The 24673-nt window shown below is 38.0% G+C and overlaps 1 protein-coding gene across 3 annotated transcripts in view; it reads right to left on the bottom strand.

Moving 5' to 3' along the window:
- Positions 1-1618: 1618 nt before the first annotated feature.
- LOC137295711 (E3 ubiquitin-protein ligase PDZRN3-like) overlaps positions 1619-24673 on the bottom strand; it is a 425331-nt gene continuing 402276 nt past the window's right edge. For all 3 annotated transcript variants that reach the window (XM_067827228.1, XM_067827227.1, XM_067827229.1), the window contains 5 exons: positions 22151-22213; positions 20455-20553; positions 12696-12809; positions 6131-6256; positions 1619-3769 (listed from right to left, as the gene is read on the bottom strand). In XM_067827228.1, coding sequence (XP_067683329.1) covers positions 2273-3769; positions 6131-6256; positions 12696-12809; positions 20455-20553; positions 22151-22213 — 1899 coding nt within the window. In that variant the 3' untranslated portion in view covers positions 1619-2272. The remainder of the gene's footprint in view (positions 3770-6130; positions 6257-12695; positions 12810-20454; positions 20554-22150; positions 22214-24673) is intronic.

Raw genomic sequence — 24673 nt, 5'->3', positions numbered from 1 at the left:
ACTACCCAGTAGCAACATAATATATATATATATATATTTATATATAAAAATTTCAACCTTCAAAAAATTTGTACAACATCCTTTATATGAACTGATAACTATGTCCATAACAAGTTATCCACAGTCCATAACTAGTTATCAAGATAAAAGCTGGCTCAGCTTAAACGGAGCTTTGTGTCCCTGTTAAATAAACGATGCATTGCACTTGTCTGACAGATTTCTGAATGTGACAACCTAGCGCAATGAATGCATTCTTCCATCATCTGTTTGAAATTGTAATACTGAAAAACACTTGAACACAACAGCTTCATGTACTCGAGCAATGCTACACTGTGTGCAGGGATGGTTGTCACATTTGGAAATCATTTCAGAAATAACCACCTTGAAAACAGTCTCAGGAATCCACATTGTGTAACAGTGAGTCTATATCAAATACATGGTCAGGGAGCAATGTCTATATCACACAGCCCTGGACCATGTATAGAGCTTTTGAATAAATTTCTCAAACACAAGACAGTAAACAATTCTCTGGTTTCGTGGAGTGCAACAAACTTGAAAAGATGACGTTTACTACAAGACAGCTTTTAGCACTTAAGGATAGACATGAGTTCAATGCAGATGCGGTACATATAGGATGATCATATAGAATATGCTGTGGACAGTTGGACAGTGTGTATGTCCAGGGGAAGAATTTAGGCTAGGATGCACTTGGATGTCAAAATCAATGAATTGTTTCTGATATTCTCACATCAACAAATAAACAATACAGGCTTGTGTAGTAACAAAAATTGCACATTTTCAGTAGAAGTCTGTATTCACTGACTGTAGTTGTATGGAAAATACTACATCACAATCTCACAGCTTTCATACTGCATGTACAAATCCAACATGCGACAAGGCAAAGTGAGATGCCTTTATTTGCTGTATATTTCTGCAATGATCTATACTAGGCACATCGTGTGCAGTTATACTTTAATTGTGAACTGCCGTATTCAACCCCCAAAGTGCTCCATTCATTGTGAATATTCGCGAATGTCAGTTCAAATATCCTTTCACCATTCACAGTGTTAATAACAGCAAAGTCCAATGAAATAATTACAATGTCAATGTACACAACTGTACTGTACATGATTTAGTAAGCTCACCGATATCCTTCATGACATGCTTTTGATTAGACACTTACTGGGTTGAGTACAGTATACTGACTCTTTCATCTTAACTGATGTGCACAATATCAACTTGTATATTATTGTAACTCATCACCTAATTGGGAAAAACCTCTTCAAAAAGTATATTTCATCTTCATCACTATGCAAATCTAGATCGGCAGACAAAATCATACAAAATGTACAAATATACAACTTGAGTACAACGCGCCATACAATAAAACAAGTATAATTGAGGAGGTATACACTGTACATGAATAAATTAGGCTCTCTAGCCCACAAGGGCACAATTTACACTATGTTTAAATCGTTTTCTTATTGTACATCAGGCAATACATACAGGTTATTAAACACAAGGTTTGAATGTCATGGCTACATAATTAATCTTCATATTTCAATCCTATTTTGAAATTAAATCATGTATTACAAGAATCAAGCTCTAATTTTTCCTCTTTGCACAGCAATTTAATATTTTTCATACCTGGGCTCTATTTTGTGGGACTAAATTCATTCATAAGAATTTGGAATTAGCTCTGCTTCAAAAGTTAACTGTATATGGTTTATGAAAACTTACTGAATGAATATGATTTCAATGAGAATGTTCTTACAAATGTGACTGATTGTTGCTCGCTACATTGCATACATCATGCATTTAGAATAATCGAGTCTTACATTCTGGTCTAATAATATTGGATTTGTTCCCTGAAAACTCAAGTTACAAGTTTTTCCTTAATTAGCATACAAACATTCCATGCATGATTTCAATTTTTGGAGATATTATCTCAAGAACACCCAATGACAAACATACAACACATGAATATTTCTTTGGTGTGTTTTAGACTTCTAACCAAATTCACAAGTTCAATTATCAAAGACTTAAAGCACTGTTTGGACAAGTTCCTCAAATGTCTCACAATTTTCACAGTATGAACATACAAATGGCTCCAGTCCACAAAATGCCAAGCCATCACATACAGTCAGTTTCCAATGCTCGCCACTGACTTTATTCCTGCATATAATAAGTTACATGATAATGGTTTCTCCATCTCACCACTATGGGTTACACAGCCAGTATGGGACACAGACAGACAGACACTCAGTCTACATCATACAGTAGTGACGGACAGTAGCGGGTTGTATGTCTTTCCATCCGGTACACGACTACCGTGGGCGAGCATCTCCTGCACAGTCACAAAGTTGTCAAGGACTTTCTTGCCCTTGTGTTTGTTCATCTTACGATGACTCAGTTCAACAATATTCGCCTCCTTCTTCTCCTCCGCTTCCTTCAGAGTTTCCATTCTTGCCTTGATCATTAACTCTTTCTTCTTCTTGTAATCCTTTGCCTTTTCCAAGTGGCGTTTCCTCTCCTCCTTTGTCCAGTACCTTCCTGTTTTCATCTCGCTCATGGCATCGTCATCTGTGGTCATCCCACAGCGCTCTTCAGAGATTTTCTTTGCTCGTTCTTTGAGGATTTTGTTTCGCACGGGCCGTCTGGTGATGTAACGCGTGCCATCAGGCCGGCGTTTGACAACCCATTCCATAGCACCACTCTCTGATTGGGTGGCATCTTTACCCTGACCAGACTTGGCAGACTCACCTTCCCCCGACTTACTGACACCAGATGGCTTTGATAGAGAACGAGTGCGATGTTTCTGGTCCATCTGCTGTTGAAACAGTTTCTGTTGAATTGCAATTGTATGTTCCAGATTTGCACGATTTGTGTACATGACATCAGCGTATTGAATGTACAAATCCTGAAGAGATTCACCCATATGGATATGGTCTTTGAGTCCACCACTATTTCCATTGGTCTGAGGCGCTCCGGGCACAGGCACAGGCACGATGCCCTTGTAGCCATGACCACTGTCATCGCTAGAGTAATCCCGTGACTTGGTTGGGGTTTGAGTCTGTTTCTCGGTGTCACTGGATGAGGGGATAGCAGGACCGGGGGCTAAACACAACATTGAATTCTTGAAGCCTCTTTCCCCTTCATCACTAGCCTGGTTGAGCTCTAGTGTCAAGGGCGTGCTCCGACAGCTTTCACCAGTGTTGTACGCACTCGTAGTTGATGTGTCTTTCTCCCGCTCAGAGCTCTTCACATTCTGCTGGCCCATCTTCATAGAGGGCGCACTTCTCCTGATGAGGAGCTCAGCAGGATCAAGGGATTGCACATGTTTAAGATATTCCAGTCTTGTTCCCATTCGGGGCACAATTCGTGGACTTTTCTGTGGCTCTATTTTGAATATGTCTCTATGGTGTTCCAGTTTCATCTGATCTTTAATATGAGAGTCCACAATTTCTTGACACTCTAAGTTTATCTCCTCCATTTCTCGATTGAGGAGATGCAGCTCTCTCTCGATGCTGCTTCCAGAGTCCTTACGTTTGCCGTCCTTCTTTGGTGATTTTTCACCTTTGACACATCGGTGTTGTAGCACCTGACGGAACTGATCACAAGCCTCTGCAGAAATGTCATTGCTCATGAGCTCGGGATCGTTTGACGTGACACTCTCATTGCTGTGATGGAGTCCTTCCCGATTGAGATTACATGCAGGGGGAAACTTCATGTGCATTGGCGGAGTCAGGCACTCAATGTCAAACGTCTCCTGAAAAAGAAATATAAAAAAATTACTGTCAGTTCCACACACATTAATCTGAACATCTGCCTGAAATGACAGGTCATTTCTACAATGACACAAACCTGTATGGATGGCAAGGGATTGAGTTGGAAGTTTTTAACAGCCACAATTACATTAGGTTTAAACAAACAACCTGTAATCTATGATCTATAACCTCAACTGTAGAGGAAAGTGTTCCTATCTTTGATCATCAAAGCACTACAAATTCCCCAAATCATTATGCTCACACACTTTTTCCATCCTTACCAGCATCAAGAAATATTTTCAGGTAGTGGTTTCACGAAAACCTGTTCACAATGTATCCCTTCTGAGTGAGGTCTCCTGTTTCTAGATTTCACAATGTTAAGTGACTTTAAAGTGATTGCAGGATATTGAACATGTAAACAGCATTTCCAGCTGACACATATCTATGGAGATTACCCTGCAAAAATACACTACTTTCTCCGCTAAACAGATATGCCAATAGATGTGGAATAGTTAAGGAACCCATAGCTTCTGGATAAACACAATCTTTGGGAGGTCTTTATCTGCAGAATCCTGTTTCTCTGTTAAAGAATACAAACAGGATAAAATTTGCTCAACTTGGAAATATGCCTTAAAAATTGGTAATTCTGATACCTTTTGTCTAGGGCCTGGAACTAATTTTCTAGCTTTATGTATAAGAAGTCTGATGTGACATTTTTACCCTGGAGTCTAATGTTAGCATGAGTTATGCAGATCCTGGTACCATGTCACTGATGAATTAGATTTTTATTTTTCCCGGGTAACCTTAATATGTACTTGGAAACTAGGTTAGGAATCTTAAATATCTGGGGGAATATTTCTTTACAATGCCAACTGAGACTCTCTGAATGTATGGGTTCATGCTATATTTTTGTATACCAAATTTTGTTCTGATCAGTTTAGATGGTCTTGATAATATCTTGTATGATTTCAGGAGATTGAGAGATAAAACTTCCTAATAGTTTATATACCACTGGAAAGCAGACATCCAAAGAAACTGCTCATTGTTCATCAGAATAGATTTGTAACATTTTGCCTTACTGTAGCACCAAGCGACATACATTTTTTCTATTTTCTGATGCAATGTAATGTGAAACTGAGATATAAGAAACACATTGAGATAACAAGAGAGAAAAAATATACCTTGGCAAATGTCAGGCTTTGCATGAAACAATGCCTCCATAAATGTAACCTGGTATGGTGTACTTACTGGGTCATAAATCCTTTTTCATGATCAGGAGAAGAATGCCAGTAAAGTGTTTTAGAACGCAGACTGTGGTCCCAATGGGTCCCCCCATACACCAAGTGACCTATCACCTTTACTTCCTTGATGACAGCCAGATGATGAAGTGATACAAGTACTCTGATAAGGACAATCTACAGATTATACAAGAACCTACAAAGATTGCTGAACATGCTGAGCTTTAACAGAACTTTGTGTTTGACCACAAGTGTTGACCTGAAAAATGAGGCCGTGTTTAAAAATCATTCTTTTAGAATCCCCAAACTGTGCACATCCTTTATCCAATTCTCCATTACACTCAAAACATGAAAAGCTTTGCTGAATCACGGTGATGCCCATTTTGACATGAAGATTTTGTTATTGCCCAATGAAAGCACTAAGTTCATACAGACCATCAAGCTGGCCGTAACCACTGCAAGTTGAGACGAGGTCGTAAGTTATGAGCTAAAAGGGTTTGAACAAGGGCAAAATGGCTGCCTAATACTACTTTTCTCAAAGCATATCCTAAATCAGGCCACACTCAAAGAGCAAAGTCATTGAGCTAGAAACAAAACTGTCTGGTTTGCAATTAGATGACAATTGATTTGCAGACTTGATGATGGTAAATGACTGCAATGTGTTCTAACGGGCAGTAACTGCCTGTTGGTGATGGCGCCAGAACAGTTGTGCAACGACCATCGTCTCAAGCAAGGAAAGCTTGTCTTAACTTGGAAACAAACCAATACAGATTATTTCATTTTTTTCTTAAAGTTGTTTCAAGATGTCCCTGTAAAAATATGTTCCAGAAATGATAAAAGGTTTGGTACTCAAATGTTATGATGCTGCTACTTGAATTCAATGTTTTATTCAAGTACTCTACTTATTTTCTGGGCTGGTGGGTTAGTTTAGTGGCTAAAGCGTTGACATGCTGAAGACCATGGTTTGATTCCCTACTTGTGTACTATGTGTGATGCCCATTTCCTCTGTTGTGATACTGCTGGAATATTGATAAAATCAATACAAAGCTGTAGTCGCTTTAGTTATGTTCTATGAACCAACATAGATTGGAAAATATTGCCGGGACTACTGTTTATTGAGCTCACCTGTTCAGAACTTTCATCATTTTTTGTACTTTCATCAGTTCGCCCAACACCACTGTCTTTCTCATGTTTGTTCGAGTTCTCAGTTGTAGCAGTATCTGTTGTTCCCCCTTCTTCATCTAGGTGGCGCTGTAATAAAAATAATTTGGATAAGATCCCATTGAAGTCCCGAGACAAATGAAAAAAAAACAATTTGAAAATAAATGATAAAGCTGTGTGATACCTCTGCATCTGAACACAATCACTTTGAAATTTAAAACAAACCAAATTGGATTGCATGTCAGATGTTCAGGCAATAAAAAAGCTATCACTAACCATGTTATTACAAAAGATACCCCAAACTCAACACAAATAAATGTCAAATTCCCACAGAAAGGAGACCGTCGGCACATTACAAACAAGTACGATCTTTATACATTGCATATTAGATCAGATTAATATTTCAAACAATTTGCACCACAAAAGCCCTCAGATCACCCCAAATATCTGTATTCCCCAAACACCGACAGTAACTGAAGGGAGAATATCCCTGCCTATAATGTTGCATTCTACCAACACACATGTCCCTGGATACAACTGGCATGAACACCTGTTTTTATGTCCATTGAAAACATGGTGAAGATAAACTTCAAAGCTCTTGGTATCAGCAGAACACAAGGGATCTCCCTTCAAGCATCAATGCTGAGCTGCAGCCAGCCGTTTGTACTATGGCTAATGAGCTTATGTTATCGGTAGTTGGTCGTTGGTGTCTTCTGCCTTGTCTTGAAACAACATCAAACAAAAGCTGTCTCATAAATCGCATAATCTAACTGTTCTCATGAGAACACTGCTTCTTTTTCATAACTCTCCATGGGAAAAGGACATTTGCCGTCCATGTTACCTGGTTCTGAAAGGATGAGATGGATTCCCACCCTGATCTGCTTGCTCAATGATTTGTAAGATATTCCATGTGTTCAGCGCTAAACATTAACAAGAACACTCACACTGAACTGTGATGATCGTCTCTCCCCTCCTTGCTACCGTCTCACACTAATATAAGCATTAAACGTCCATGAGGACGTCAAAGTAAATATTTTGGTAGTCTCCAAACCTGACCTAGTTTAGATTGTTTCTCCTCTTTAACAATGACATGAAAGGTATTTTACTGACCTATATTCCTTTCATTCCATCTCCGATTTCAAGAAAATGGTCAACTTTGGCATGTTTGCACAACAAGAGCTGGTGCTAATTATACCGAGTATCTGGAGGCCTCAAAGATGACAAAGTCTTTGTACAGTGTTGACAGTTGTCAGGGCCCTCTCTCTCAACCTACATACATCATATTAAATGAATACATCTTTTTTTCCCTCACTAGATCCCCTATTACAGGCTTGGATGGCCAGGAATAAAGATATTCATGACAAATAAGCTCCCCTTTGGAGCTCTTCAATTGCTGGAGGCCAGGTTTCATCGTCACTGGAACAGTACACACATACATAGAAAGATCAAAGCCGTGAGAAGACTTCGCTCTCTATGGTTTGAGCAGCCCACAAAGGCTGTGTAGTTTCGACCATAAGTTGCCTACTGAAGTCCTAATTGACACGAACCCATCGATGTGATTGATTCTACAGGAGTCCAGACCTGTCAATGGACTGGACTTGTACAGTGTTGTCCAACAGGTAGCATGTACTGATGAAGTGACTTTATCCCTCACACTGGGATAATGTAAGCACTTCATTCACACCTTTCATTCGCATAATCCAAACTGGGGAAGGGGGGCAGTGGGTAGCCTAGTGGTTGGTGTCCATTTGTCATGCTGAAGACCGGGTATCAATCCTCACATGGGTACAATGTGTAAAGCCTGTCATGATATGGCATAAAACTGAACTTAATACAACTGGAGTAGAGAGTCACTGAAATGTAACTGGGAAAATATAAAGTATGACTCAACCATGGTTTAATCCATGCCATATTGTAACTAGACATGTATGCTACTCAAAAGAAATAAAGGACCAACCAAGATTCCACTAAAATCATCACTGTTTCCAGTGTTTTTCACGCAACAAATATTTAGGAATATATTGAATAAACTGTCAGATTCTCCATGGGGTAGCAAAGCAGCCCAGGTAGTGTTTGTTCAATTGCCAAATGGCTATAAGGCTTGAACCCTTTTCTAGTGTCAACTGCTAAAAGCAACACAAAACCATACTAAATTCCCAGACACCTGGAATTACATAAAGACCACAAAGGTAAATAGTTATTCCATTCACTATGTACAATTAAACTGTCTAAACCTCTTGTAAGTTGTAGATGTTACACTGTGTGAAGTTCATACAAACATGACCCAAGGCCACATGGAAATAGAATACAGCATTGTATTCCCTTAAACAACTTTGAGTTAAGCTAGCACTGCATGGACTCCCAAAGAAGTTCATACAAACAGTACTATAAAGACCACATAGAAACAAAATACAGCATTGTATTCCTTGTGATGACCTTTAGTTAAGAGGAAGCCAGAAAGTTCATACATCATAAAAGACCACACAGAAAAAAAGATGTAACTTTGTATTCCCAAAGATGGCCTTGAGTCAAGGATAAAGCCAGCTCATCATGTGGCATCATGTCAGACTACCTGCACAGGAATATGTTCAGGAATTCAAGCCAAAAACCTCCTTCCTGTGATACAGCCCAGGTGAAGTTCCTGTCAACACCAAGAGGTGAGGCTGCAGGAAAACATGGACAATCTTGACATCATCTCTGATGTGTCCTCTGATATACCAACTCATCAAGCAGCCTTTGATTGGCTGGCATCCTTTTCTTCTCTCTTCAGTCTGGGTGAAGTACATGCATACCCACATGTCCTGACAATTGCCTCCTTGACTCAACACTATGACCTTGGTAAGGTCTTTGGAGATGTTCAGTGAAAGGTGAAATGTTTTCTGAATATTCAGAATTCTTTTTTTTTTAGCCAAATCAAAGAAGGCTGTATTCCTTCTGCTTTATTACAAAGACTAACATTCATCTGAAAATACAACCAAATTTCCATCTTAAGGTAATAAACTTAATTATTTTTCCTGCCTTTCTCAAAACAAATGCCCCTTTCATCAGTCTGATAAAAGTATCCAGACAAGGAAAATGACAATATGTGTTGCATTCTTACATCATTTGATTATTACGGTGTTACATTTAGTTCTACAAAACATGCATACTTCGTTTGAAACTGCTATCAACAATCAAGGTACATAGAGGCACTGAACACATTTGTTTGGACTATTTGGACTGAAACCTAACAATTACATATGTTACAAAAAAAGACCCATTCTGGTTAGAGTCCTATATGGAGAAAGTGTTCGTCAAACAGACCTTGGGTTTGATACCTACATGGAGATGTGTGAAACCCAGTCAGTAACTGTCATGGAAATAGATCATCTCCAAAACAGAGCTCTCTTACTGAAGAGGATATAGATCAGCCATCGTGCAGCCTTGCTTACCCCATCCTGGCATTATATGACTCATTTCCACTCATTGTGGAACAGTTATCCACAAATGTTGCTGTGCAACACCTGTACTAACCATTTACCCTCATGACTGAATTGATCCCGTCAACTCCCACAGACGAACCTAAAACATGAGCTGAAGTGCCGTTTCCTGAACCCCAGATACGACAACAATCTGGGGGCTGTCCCATTTTCTTCTCGCACAACCACATTACTTCATAATCCCATTCATCAAAGTAATCCCAGCTCCAACCACAACAACTGACAGCCACCTTACCTTCTGTTACCTCAAGGTCGCCTAATTATCTGTTTTTCTCCAGTATCCCTGTATTTCTCCCCAAGATGTGACTGTCTTACTAAGCAGTCATGGTCTCCACTAACAAGACTTGACAAAAACACCCTGTGTTGTAGTACAGTCATGATTGTATGGAGGCAGGCAGTTGTGAAAATAATTACCTGTCCGAGGTAATACTCCAAAGTCGCTTGTCTCCTCCATTACAAACTCTCAACGTTCCTCCATACCAGCATATGGGCAGTGAGACATCCACTCAGCAAGCTTTAGCCCTAACATATGGAGACCTTGCTTCACAGAATTAGGTTTAAGTTTCTGTCACTTCCAACCAGTTAAATTATCATTTCAGTGGAGTCATGGCCGTTGCACCTAAGAGTTATTTCAAATGAAAACTTGAAGACCACTGACTGAAGTAACTGAAGGACACACAGTCTATCACTTTGTTACATGCTCAACAGAATAGTGGTCATGTGTAAAGTCTGACATTCTGTGTTCAAGAGTGAGAGCCCAAATTATTTCTTTCAAGCTTGACTTTCTGCATTCAACAAAAAGTTTTTTAACTTTATGAGGCAAGAATATATGGTTTTCCTTCAGGACACATTTTTTATCATGCACTTAGATTTTTTTTTTTTTGCACTGAATAACTGAGAGCACGAGCCAACATTAGTGGCAGCAGATGAGCCACAAATACATTCACTACTGTAAATTATTTTACATGGATCATAAAAAGTCATATAATCATGACCATATTTTCCTGATTGACATAAATCTAACTTGTAAATTCAACAATTCTTCCGTGGCTAGTAGATTACAACCAAAGTATATATAAGGGACAGTTCCCAAGGCAGATTAGTATCTGCGAGACAGCCTGATCTCTAACTAATAGCACAATAATAGGAACAGTCCACAGAACTAGTATTTAATACTGCCTTCCCAACAATGCTGATGTGTTCATCAATCCATATCAAACCGAAAACTGGGAACACACATTTCAGACTTGAAAGTGGCTGAATCGGATTGGATTGAATGTGTTTGCTTCTGCTGACAACATAATAGCAGTGTTCATCACAATTAGGGCCTAATGCTGTCCAAGGGGAAGTGCCAACTAGGTTTCCAGCCTTGCAGGGATGCAAGCTTGTGTTATCCTGCAGGTTTGACAGTGACAAGGATTCTGCAAGACGTCTTGGTTGAGTCAGGTGGTTTATGGGTCCATCTGCCCTGTGCTAAAATCCATCTGTTTCATCCGCCATCATTTCTGCCATCACTACCCATTACAAAGTCTCCATCTTCAACAAAACACGCTGCCTCTTGTTGCAACTGTTAGGAAATTTATATTGGCTGGTGTCTGGAAGATAGCATATTTCCTGACTACACCAGACACTTCTCCTGATCAGATGACCTTCAGGTGGTTCTGATACTGTTTGTCTGATAACCATGACATATGTTGGGAACTATGTCTAAAGGTTATGAATTTGCACCACCTATTTGTACAGAAGACAGATATGACAAGCAAAATAAATTTATTTTCAAGTACATTTTTGCCAGTTTTTCTGCATTTAAGATGTTCTCAAGATTCTGTGGCATTGCCTCACATCTCACTTGATACATACATCCTCAGATAGTTACAGACAACTTGGTTCACAGTAAAAGAAGGAATTCTAGAAGCAGATATTGCCTCAAGGAAATTGAGCATATTTCAGGCGTGTTTCTTTCAGCAGAGGCAAACATCAGTACTTCTTGCCACTTGCAATTTGAGATCAGGTTCCAAACACTCACAACCATTGTCTGAGGCAATTCACCTGAACTACTCTACAGTTCTAACAATACCAGGAAACAAATCTTGATATCTTCAAGACTGATTCTACAAGTTCCTGCCACTAGTACACCCGATGTGTAATAGTCTCATCACAGGTGTTGATGTCATAGTATCACGCTACATCTGGTCCCTCTCCTGTCAGATTCTTAAAACAGAGTAGGAAGTGAGGTTGAAGACATCCTGGATACATGCCCCTCAGCTGGATAGACTAACAAACTGTACCCCAGGTTGTAGCAAAAACAATTTAGTTAATCTCTGAGAATTAAACCTGACTTTTGAAGCAACTCACTATTGTCTCTCAGCAATATATTACATACTACTTGCATAAATAGTTCAAATGGCAAGAAAGGTTGGATAACAACTTGTCTCTGAAATGAACATATTTTATAGGGAAAAAGTTCACAGTACAAAAAAAAAAAAAAAAAACATGATGAAAAGCAGTCCTGGGACTATCTTCTTTTTCAGCTAGACCTGGGCTTTCTCAGACATGTTTCCTTCATGGTCTGTATGACAGATTAGCTAGAAAGTTATAGACTTTAATGACTGGACACAGCTTCGAACCTCAGTAATTACTGAAATAGAATTTCCAACCCTTTCAAATAAGCTGTGTGATTAATTGATAGGACATCTGCCTGGATAGTATTTGGTCCATCAGTGGTCACTTCAGACCAGAAGATGTCAAAAGATGGGACTTACTGTTACTCTGCCTGGCACTTTGCATTACTATGGCAATATGTGGCCTGACTGGCATGGAATCTGTATGCATGTTAATCACTACTACGATGCACGAGTTTCCTGGGAATATAGACCTGACACAAGCACACATCACAGTATCATATAACTTTTCCATTGTAAGATCAATCTTTTCACTGACAGTTACTGAATATGTCAATTCCTAAATATCGATCCAACAGTAGTAATGTGCAAAGTGACAGTGCATAAAGTTTCAAGTCACATTTGTAATATGTGGAAAGAGTTACCTACCCTTGCCAGCATATGGGCCATGTAAGCCATGTTGTCATGGTGATGTTTTTCCAGTAAATCCATGTGCAGGTCGTCCAAAACCATATTGTGCTCATCCATGAATCCATCATCACACTGTAACAAAAATTTAAAATATTTCTAAATATAAAGTTATCTTAATGATCCAAAAACTAAAATAATATGGTCACTTTTTACTGTTTCGAATGGATACAAGGATGATCTTCCATAATGAAATGAAAGTAGATACCAGTTACAAAAATACATATGCCAGCAATAAATGATATATATTTATTCAAACCAGCATTTTTCAAACTAGATATGAACTGGTTACATGACATGCTTGATTTATGACGTCTGATTAGCTGGAACAAAATCAACACCCCAGCCATCTGCAAATGAGGAAAGCAGGAATCTTATCAGCTAAGGTGTCTAAGACCGATATTCATCAGGGAGACTATATTTGGAAAGGGAGGAATCAAGAAATGCTCATCTTCAATCACAGCCCCATGGAGAGTTCAGTCAGGACGGAGATATTAGTTGTACTTTGCTACCTCCACATACAGAAGAGCTCTCAGACATTCACAGTAGAATCACAACAACTTGTATCCAGTGTTAATTAAAATGAGCTATATAAATCACCCTTCTTATCAAACATTTTCAACGCTGTGACTAATACACTAATACTGGATTCAGTGGAAGTTGAAGAAAACAGATATAAAATGAAAAAAAAACAAAAAAACCAAACAAAAGCACATATCTTAAACCTATGAAAGTTTATATTTTGCAGTAATTTAATTTCAGATCTTGCATTTGCAGACTGCACATCAAGGCAAGCAGAATCAGTTGTGAAACTGGTAGCATAATGCATCAGAATTAGTTGTAGGTAAATGGGAAGACTTGTGTTCAACTACTGAGCCAGTTTTTATGTTGAAGCAGGAGGATATTTACCCACCGTGTTGCATCTTGATTTCCCTACAGTGGTGAAAATGCTTCAAAGACACACGTGAGAAAATCATAGTCAGCGATGCAAGCTAACCTTAACCAACAATCATGTCTTTAGTGACTGTTTCTCAGATCAGGAAGCTATGTACCTGCCAGGTAAACAACTTTTTTGTAATTAAAACCACAACTTGCACTGGAAATAAACTACAAGTTTACTGAATACAGGTTATATGGACAAGTTGGTTGGTGTTGAGCACTATAACAGGGCTGTTTAATGTAGGGCAAAACCCTGGTGTCTTTAAGAGTAAACTAGCGCGACTACCAACTTTTTTTTACAATACCATGAGGATTGTTTTTTTTGGTTTTTTTGTCAGTTAACAAACACATGAAATGAAACAAAGAGTTTGGGAAACAAATCCTGATTAAAGTTGCAGCATCAGCAGCTGGTTAGTTCTGTGGGTACAGTATTCATAATGCAAAAGTCCGGGTTTGATTCTGAAACATTGTGAAATCTTTTTTTCCTTTTTGGGTGTTAAATTATTGGAATATAAATAAAGTAGTTTGTAATCAGAACAAATGTTAATCCCATTCTCATATCAGCTGATTTTAGAGATTGCTCATTTCATACCATTTTTTTTTGCTTTACAGAATCATGTTTCAGTTTGTTAAGCTATTAATGGTGTTGACAAAGTAGACTACTGTTAATATAGAGGTCCCGACTATGGAAGCATCTATCCCAACAAAGTACAAATTTGCCATCAAAGTTCAGCTGTCACCTTATCTGTGAAATAAATCAAAACCACATCAGTCTGAACCCTTGGGTCACGTTCAGTGACAACTTTTATTTACATGAAAACATGCGACAAGAACATTAATTTTTGTGGAACATATGCAATGCATAAGCATCATGGTATAAATATTTGTAGTTGTAAGGAAAACATCATGAGATAGTTAAAAGCTTCATTAGCTATGAAACACCTTAAGTGAATAGCATTAGAACATTATGATACCATCAAGTCCATTGGTCGTTTAAAGCTTCATTTAACATGTTTACACATGGGGACCATAACTAGAGTTATCCCCCTTCCTTGCATCTTCAGGAAAGGAGGTGAACTTTGGAGGATTGGTACAAGCAGGCAGTCACCTGAAAATACTTTTTTAGCCAGTTGTGGATTTTCTCCTGAAATCTTCTTATACACACATTTCGGGGTCTCGTCAGGAATTATCCTTACTTAATGAGAGTCAATCAACATTAAACACTGCTGAAATTGGGTCTGTAAAGATCGGACAATCGAAACCCACCCAAATCTAGATTAGGCTGTCAAATACAGTTGATTGTTTTTTGTCAGCAGCATTTATAAAGGTAATTTATTAGCACTGGCCATCCTTTACCCATTTGTACTTTCCCAAGATGCTGGTAATAGGGCTGGTCCTGAAGATCCACAACTACTTATATTTACAGTGAAAACAGAAGAAGGCCTCTGCTGATCAGACCAGCAGCTGGAGAGGAAAGATTTGTAGTTTTAAATCTGCATTATGGGATAGATGCTGACCAAAAAACAATATTTTCCCAAGATTTACCCGGATGGAAATACATAGATGATGAAATCAGGGAGAAACAGGGCAAACAGTTCACCTGACTGAATATAGAATTGAGTGATGCCCCACTGGATGTTCTGTCAATACTGCTATTTGCAACAGTTTGAAGTCTTGCAGAAACTGTGAAAAAAAAGTATCTAAACTGCTTGCTAACTTAACATCTGAAAAAGACCTTATACTTTGTTGGTTTATATGTTTTCAAATTACATGTTAATCTCTTTTGTATATTAGAACTTTTGTGAAAAATGAACCCTTTCTACTTGTATTTAATTAGAACCATTCTCTTTAAAGCATATTCGGGTTGCCTTGAGATCAAAGGTGTCAAATATGCTATTTGATATTTTTGTGTAATTCTATACAATATAAAAGTGGGACAGGTCTACAGATGTGAGTGTACAATTTCCCTTTATGCCAGAATAACGGCCATTCCCTCAAGAAAGTATCAAGAGATCCTGACTAATCATTTCCAAACTTCAAAGAGTTGCCAGGAATCAAAAACATAAGTCTGGTGCCAATTCCTACAATCGACAATAAATAAGCCGAAACAAACATGTTAAGTGGCGGTGAGTCTTCATATGATACAACGCAGGAAAGAATTTCTTCTGGCTCAAACTTGGCAGGAAAGGCCATGAAGACGGCTTGGATACAAAAGCAGTTACTCAACATCAAAGACTAGATTATACGCATCTGTTACTCTGGAGTCCAGTACCGCAACACGTCCACTTTGTGTATCATCTTCCCAGCCAACAAGCACCTGTTATGTTCTGGAGCCTAGATGTAGGAAATTCCTCAGCTTAACAATGGTATAATGGTGCTGCTGCCAGTGGAGGGTCTTGTTTACATCAATGATACCAAAAGTAAACAAACTGAAGCACTGTTCACCATAGACCAGACAGGTGGTACCATGATACAGTCTTATGTTGGTAAGGAGTTCCTTTTCATGAATGTTTTCATTTGAGGCTACCTAGTTTGTCAGAGATAAAAGAATAATGCTGGATTGCATTTATAAGTCAGGAGATCACTTTCTAAGTTGAACTTCTGAGCAAAGACAAATGTGTTTTAAAAGAGCCAAAAGTCTTTTGAGAATAGATCTCTACACCTAAAGCCCTTGGGTTCACAGACAAATCATTTCTGCTTGTACAGTTTTAATCTTTTCTTAGGTATAATTTCTCTTGTGAGACTGTGCGAGAGGAACAGCAACCTACTGATATATGCTATCAATCTCCCTTGTCTCTTGAGGTCTTTGTGTTCATTAAACTTAGTAACTGTTTGATGGGAAAACCGAGAAACAGACTTTCTCATTAGGACTAACCAAGACATACTAATAAGATGTTTTCCTATGGGTCTCTTTAAAACATCTATTATCCTGTCCAGTCTTGGCATAAATCTGTTCATTTAGTGTCTAACTTGTTAATTAACCACTGGCCTTCCAGAAACCTTTGGCGCTTCTTATACCTAGCTAAGTTCACTTTAAAATCCATTCAAGCAGGCAACAACCAATTACCCCTAATTTCTGCTGCACTCTTTCGCAGCAGACGTCCAAAATGTATGAAAGCAGATGCAAAAACCAGCCTGAGCAGACGCAAGACGATAGCAGATGTAACATAGGTGTCAGAGTTGAAGCCTTCCAAGTTGCTGGTTGTGATGACCTCAGGTTGCATATGCCACCTTGCAATCATTCCAGCTGTAAGAACTGCAGGTCTTTGATACAGCCTATTAAAGAATTAAGCTTAATAATGCCATGATGGTGAACATGATGGCTACCAGGCACAGCCAAGCATGGTATCTCTTCATCCAGATTCTTGAGGCATCCTCTTTTGGTATGGAACTCCCGTGATGCTTTAAATAAGCCTTATTGAAAAATTAACTATGTATTGCCTGAGGCCAGCCTCCAGTTAGACCCACTGCCGATGTAATAGACCTGATATTTGTTACGCTATAAGTAGTTACATCATGTAGAAAATGAGCTTATTGCTTTTTGTGGACTAGGCAAGAATGAGGCATGGAGATCCCTTAGAGTAATGACTTCAAGCAATAATTATTTCATTTTTTACGGAAGATGGTCAAGTCAAAAGTTCGTTGAAGATTAACTGGATAAGCAATTTCCCTGGAGAGGAATCTTATGTGTGATATTTTCAGCTGGGATTGTCATGACCTGCAGACTAAGGAGAATGCTCCTGTTACTATCCTGTAATTTGTACCCATAGGACCAGAGTAGTAATGTTTAAATATAGAGTAATTACTGCAAATGATATTGACTTTCAAATCTGATGAGGATGCAAGTTCAACCTTCATCACTGATTTATACGTGGAACCAGACAAGATGCAAAAGAACTGTTTGCATCCACAGTAAGATGCAAGTAAGAAATGGCTTACTCTAAAGTTAAAGTAGGATAAAAGATAAGATCGATAGACCAAACAGTTGTAGTCTGGAATTGTGTTGAGCTGCATGAAATACTTTCCTATTGTTCCAACAGTGGCACAAATTCAGTTTTTGATGCTTAGTGTTGTTTTGACCCATTAACAATCAGTATACATTGTTATGGTACATTATCCATAAACTCTGAGTACTTATGAAAACTAAACATTTGTTACTGTTGATGGTTGTAAGAGAATACTTCTTATCAGCCAACTTCAATCAGTGCTGTTTTCCAAAACACTTTGTCTTAGTTTTCTGCCCAGATAAGAAAGATGTTTATATGATGCTATTCAAAATAAATCTAAATTATTGGACTACACACAAGAAATTTTAGATAAGGAATATACATTAAATAACCACGGTATCATCAGGCTGATAGCAGACAAATATCTTGTAATTCGTAATGCAAGGCTGTACGAGACACTTTAGGTAGGAAACCCTCTGAAGTTTGTAAAGTCATTACAGGAGCAATTTTTTCCCCATGTGGATCAAAAGAGTTAAGAATAAGCAAGTTACAAAAACAAAATGGGAAAGAAAATAGTGCCTTGTCTTGGTCTCATCATTTTAGTGAAGCCATTTAAAAGCCATGATGGCGATTGACAAATGATGATGAATGAAATGACAGGATCTGCTGCCACATTTCTACCAACATTAAGCTGACATGACATGATCAATATTGCTTAAAGTGGCATTTTACGCATATCACACTATGATGATAATGTCATTACATTGTGTGGACATTATTGCCTAGTGAGCATCAAAACCCAATCCTTTTCACTTGGAGAATAAAACTGACAGCAAATTAATTGACATTGCCTTTAACGTCCATTTTTGGGAGTATCATCTTTGCCAGTGACCTATAGAATTCAGAATCATGAGTATGATGAAAAAATTTGTACAAAAACACAATCTCAACATACTGACTAAAAGTTTTCTGACAGCAAGTCATTGTTGTTGGGTGTCATTAACCAGGCAATGGTGCAATGTGAATGTTATCAAGGAATCTGATGCTGATAGAAACAGCAATCAGATCTGCATCATTTCACACAATGCGCACCTGTCTACCATTAAAACAAGAAATCTAACCCTTCCAAAAATGTCACAAATGGCATAAAAAAGTATATCAGCCCACAATCAAACACAACATGAATCTGACCAAATGGCTTCAACCTGCTGCTTGATCTAGAAGCAACAAACACATCTCTGCCCCTGCTGTTGGATGGCCCCACTCCTGGGGTTTACACACAATGTGGACATGTTTTTTTCTAGGCTATCAGGCACTGAGCACATATGCTAGAGATCTACAATACCTATCCTGGGTTGTAGAGAATGTTTATGTGGAGAACTAGCCTTGGGTCAATGATAAGGGAGGGGCATTAACCCTCAGAATCTAGGTTCATAATTTCTAACTACAGGATATTATCAACGGAACTGTAAATTATATGACTGGAATGAAGAGCATTTTGTTTCCACTTTCAAATGAGGTGCCACACTTGGGGTATCTTTTTAAACAATAAATACTTTTTTTGCGATTACAGGCATATCAGTGGTTAATGTGGTGTCTGTTGCAACTACCAAGAACCTGCCTCATCTGACAGATTTGTTAGACCAATATAGACAAGAGAACAAGCCCTATTATTCTAACCAGATATCAAAGTTTCTGATTATATGCAACTGAATTTCCCTGCATGACATTCAGTACAAGGACTCCTCTTCACCCCACCATGGATGGTTTGAATTCTAGATGCCTTGCTTTTCACACAGCAGGAAGACAAGGGACTGGAGGAAGTCAAGTATCACATCAAAGGCTTGATGTTGTTTATCATCAATGTTTTTCAGGAAGTCTTCTTTGAGCCAAGTTCAGAAACAAGAACAACGATAGATTATTTTTGGGTTTGGATTTTCAAGATTCAAGAGCAAAAATCTGGATTACATTACTTTGTACAAACAGACTGTTAACTCATGACAAATTTCTGTTTTGAAAAATTTCATACAACTAACAAATCATTTTTTTTCAAATTTGAAACTAGTGGTTTAAATTTCTCATCTCCTGCTGTGAATGTGAAGGTTGTGAAGATCTGATGTCAATGATAATGGCTTTTTGAAAGCATGCTCTAATAAAGTATTTTGATTCATAGAAAATATTTTCCCTGCCATAAGTCCCAAAGTGTAAATGATATGAAACTGGATCTTCCCTAGCATCATACACTGCTTTACTAGCACATAAAATAACATAAATCAATTAAGGAAAAACTGAAAAAGTTGTCATGAAACCTAATTATTTTTGGCATTGAGCTGAAGAATTTCTGATCATATTAAGCTATCATTTACAGAAAGCATCAGTAATCAATTATGTTTAAAATTTCCCATAATATTGGAAGCATGAGACAGAATTTGAAGACTACAGAGACAAAACTTTCATAATGCCATATGTCTGTTACAGGGCTTCTAGGAGCCCATCACTGGAACATATCAATGCTGCTGATAACATAAACAAGAAGAGGTAGCCTTTGGCTTATGCCAGTAGATCAGGTTTGATTCCCCACATGGGTACAATGTGTGAAAAACATGGTTGGTGTCTTTTTCCCCATATTGGTCAAATCCAAAAAATAAGCCAGTATACTACTTACTCAAACAGTGATTCTGAGTATCATCATGAAACACTTTTAGGACCTTGGAGAACACCTAAAAAAACATCACACATTGTGTGGTTGTTGGGAATCAAACCTTGAATGGTGAGCCAACACGCTTATGTGCTGTGGCACCATGAAGGACTTGAGACTGGGTGTGCAGTCCTACCTGTAGCTGAGGCCGGGCCACGAGCAGGGTTATGTCTGCTCCTTGATCAGAAAAAAGTTTAATGGCTTGGTCACGATTGTGAACATCCACACCATTGATCTGGAACAGAAAAAGGAATATCTTAACATGTGAGGAACAACTGTCTGCACATATGATCAATATATATAGCTAGGAATGCTACGGTTTGTTCTTTGCCTGATGGCGACTCTGTGATAGCCCAGCAATATGACGCTGCTGTTGGAAAATGCTACAATCAGGACAGGTTGCTTATGATGTCAGTAACTAAGTCATCAGTCTAAACAATCCAGAGAGACAATCACCTGAACAAACCATGTCACAGGACATGACCATCTAATCCTGTTACTCCCCTCTTTCAACAGGTATGGGTTCTTGAAGACCCAGATCTTCATAATTAAATGTAACAGGTAAACTACCAACCATGTAATCATCCATCAAATCAGGACCTCTTCAACAAAGTAATGACATTCTGGACAGAGTTGAAAGTGTTCAGTGTTGAAGGAGTTCCCTGACATGGTTATATGGCACTTATCAACGGTCATGCCTAGCTGTCCTTCCATACTCAGCAGTCATTTTAAACCATCCAATCCCAAAAGCCTTCTCAGGCATAACTGCATCATACAATTTCTACACCTTACATTGAAACATCTTTCAGTGCTGTAGTGTGAACACTGTGTGTCATAATGCCTGTTTGCGTTACTACAATTAGGACTAAACTGGTTATATAACACATCGCCCACATTCAACCTAACCACACTACATGCAACCTTGTAAACATCACCATGTTTACTTTTACGTTTTGTGATGGAAAAGATACAACCAATCTCCTTCAAGAATCATTTAGAGACAGACAAGTCTAACTGATGAGCTTTGAGGATGACAGGTCCAAGATATTCATCTCATTACCATGTCACTTCCTGTAAACACGACTCACTTTCACAATTTGCGTTTCAGCATCTACCAGTTGTTAACATCTAAACCATCACAGGTGCCTTGTATAATAATGACGACCATCACACAACAGGCTTTTTTCACCATGCCATTTTTGTATTTTCCCTTTGAAGTGTCATGGATGATACAAGCACCAATACATCAGTAATATGTAAAAACTTCCACCGACAGGGTTTTCAGTGACAGCCTTGCTTTGAATGTTACTTTAGCTTCATTATTTACGAGGGCAAAGCACAAAAGGTCAAAACTGCCGAGGTAATATTTATGGTTTACGTGTAAGTAGAGGTGTAAGGGTGATCGTTTGTTAGATGAAGGCTGAAACAGTAGCACAGAATCAATAATGAGTTCACACCTCAGAGTCCTGAAGAATTTTCATCATTTCTACACTGACTGAATTCCGCAGCCATACTCAAATACCATGTTCATCAACTACAGAAGGCTAATCTATTCATTTGGACCAAGTAGGAAACAACCTTAATGTATAATTGCTGTGAAAAATTACATGTCATTCTTTTAACTTATGACATGGATGAATTGGAAGATTTTTTTTCATAAGAAAATGGAGATTGGGCAATCACACTGTGTTTCAGGACCATCAAAGAACATGTTCATTTGAAAATAATCTGAGCAGATGCATTATGCAAATCACAGACCTGAACATGAGCACTGAAGAGCAAGCCATGTTGTGTTTTGAGAAGGACATGCAAAATTTGGGAATACTTCCTACCTGTAAGATTTGGTCCCCTTCTCGTATTCGACCATCTTTGGCAGCTATACTGTTTGGATCAATCTGAAAAAACAAAACGAAACCCACATACTTTAAGACTTTATACAAACAACTCAATCACATCACCAAAATTAAAAACATACAATTTCCCTTCATATTTGAACACAAATACAGAACTTTTAACAAGTCTCATTAGAGCTTCTTGTACAAAATGTCTTTTAAAATTACCAAAACATATGACATACAAACATAATTGAACCAAACGTTTCAATTTTATTATTCAGACATCAATCGAACTGTCACTTTAACTTAGTTTATTTACACAGGTTTCAGAATTATGTCTGCTGTAACTTGAAATGAAACATTTCTTACATTTCAATCTACAAGGATAAACACTCTATCTGACTATCTTATTCCAAATCAGCCCTAAACAGACATTGACCTTTGCAATAGATTTTCACCAGTCACATTTGACCTCTCTGGTTGTTGCGGTGGTGTAATTACCCAAGAGATTACACGTGTCAATTGAAATGATCTCCATTATACATCTCATGAAAAATTGTCAGCCATAGTTCAAATGGGACAAATCCAATTGTTGGTTTGTCAGATATAGTTTAGTTGTCTAAGCTTACTGGCATTACTCTCAAATCACATATATCTCTCTGCCTTCAGACCATTTAGAATGTCTCCGATACTGATAGTGTAATTTGAGATTTGTCTGATCAAATCATTGGACTTATTTTACCCACTCATGATGCAACTTTTTTTAGCAGAACAAATAATTTCTGCTGTCAGTTGTAGTTTGTAGACGCAACAGTGTCTGGACTTTTACTCTAAAACTTGTACAGTTACTTAAGCATCGCAGATTTCTGGATGTGGTTGGCTCATAGTAAAATACATCAATAATAGGAAACCACTCTATTCGTCCACACAGAAAACTGGATATGGACTGAGTGTAATACATGTAGCTTGGCATCATATGTTTCTTTTTCACAAGCTATATGATAGGATTTGGGTTTTTGCCAAAACAGTTCAAAACCTTTCATTAATGAAGTATGATTTCATTAGACATGAAGTACTTGATAGCAATATCTGTCAAAATTACCATGTGAAACATCTAACATGATTAATGTTGTGTTGGTATTCTGGACATAGAATGGCATAGCAAAGTTGCAAAAGATCATAAAATGTTGTTATCACACTTGAACTTAGGGTGCAAGCATCCAAAGAACTTCTTCAAGAAACTGATCTCTGACCTGTGATCTATACCTGTTCCATGACATATATACACACATCAGGGGTTGATAACAACAGTGGGGAGTTCTTTGTGAGGGGGAAAAGATTAAGTCGTTTCTGAACAATCTTAATGGAACTTTCATGTAACTGTGAAAAACAGACAGCTAAAATCCTGACTCCTAAAACATCTGCCCTGGACAAGAGGTGTGTTTTCAATCTCAAGTGTTCGCTTAAATCTAAAGTTGATAAGAGGTAGCTGACAAAACACAAAGAAACCGTGGCCTGCTGTGTAATGCTGGTGTTAACACCCATCCTTCTTAAACACAAAGTGCAAAGGTTGTACATACTAAATAACTCCCTAAGAATTTAGTTTACAAAGCCAATTTGTCCAAATGGGTTTGCTTCTAAAAAAAAGAAATGCCTGAATACGTATTGCATCTCCCAATTGAATCAAGAATCTTTGTTACCTGAAGATACAATAAAAGTACAATAAAATAAAATAAATAAAATACAATAAAGTACAATAAAAGCAGTGACATTTGAGAATGTGTCATTCACGAGTTTCCATTTCACATTCAAACTATGATTTTCTTGAACTAAATATTATGTGCTAAATATAAAGGTTATTTTTTTAAAGAAAAATTTTCATAAAATAGTACTTCTATAAATAGAGTGAGTGAGTGAGTTAATATTTAACGTCACATCGGCAATATTGCAGCCATATCTATATATAGAACCATATTATTTTCCATTGCAGTCAAGCCTTCACTGCAAAGCTAAAGTCTAGACTTCTCCAGGTTCAGGAATCTCTGGTCTCCCTTTCAAGCTAAATGGATTTATTTGTTACAATCAAATTCAATATATTAAGTGACTAAGCCTTAGTCAGTTGATGCTTGTTATGTTCAACACATATTTAACAAATGGGACCCAGGCATGGCCTCTCAGGTGAAGATATCAAAATATATCAGGGAGTATTTGTTAGCGAGTAACTTGCACATATGGCTGATTTGGATATATCTGATGATAGAAACTGAAATATACACGAGGCAGGCCAAAAAGTTCTTGATGATGGAGTTACGAGTTCTGCTACCCAGTTGTGAGAATTTGGCGGAATTTGCCATTTTCAGATAAATTAGGTGAAAAGCGACAGAGACTTCCTTGTATTTCCAATATGATTAATGTTTCCATCATAGCGTTGATGGAATATTTCAAACATCATCATATCAACACCCAAACATTCTTCATTTAGTTTTTGCCTTGCAATATGGTTTATTTATATGCTACTCA

This window comes from Haliotis asinina, chromosome 9, assembly GCF_037392515.1.
Source record: "Haliotis asinina isolate JCU_RB_2024 chromosome 9, JCU_Hal_asi_v2, whole genome shotgun sequence".
Lineage (NCBI taxonomy): Eukaryota > Metazoa > Mollusca > Gastropoda > Lepetellida > Haliotidae > Haliotis > Haliotis asinina.
The sequence above is the reverse complement of the archived record's forward strand: the minus strand, read 5'-3'. Positions and strand labels throughout refer to the sequence as shown.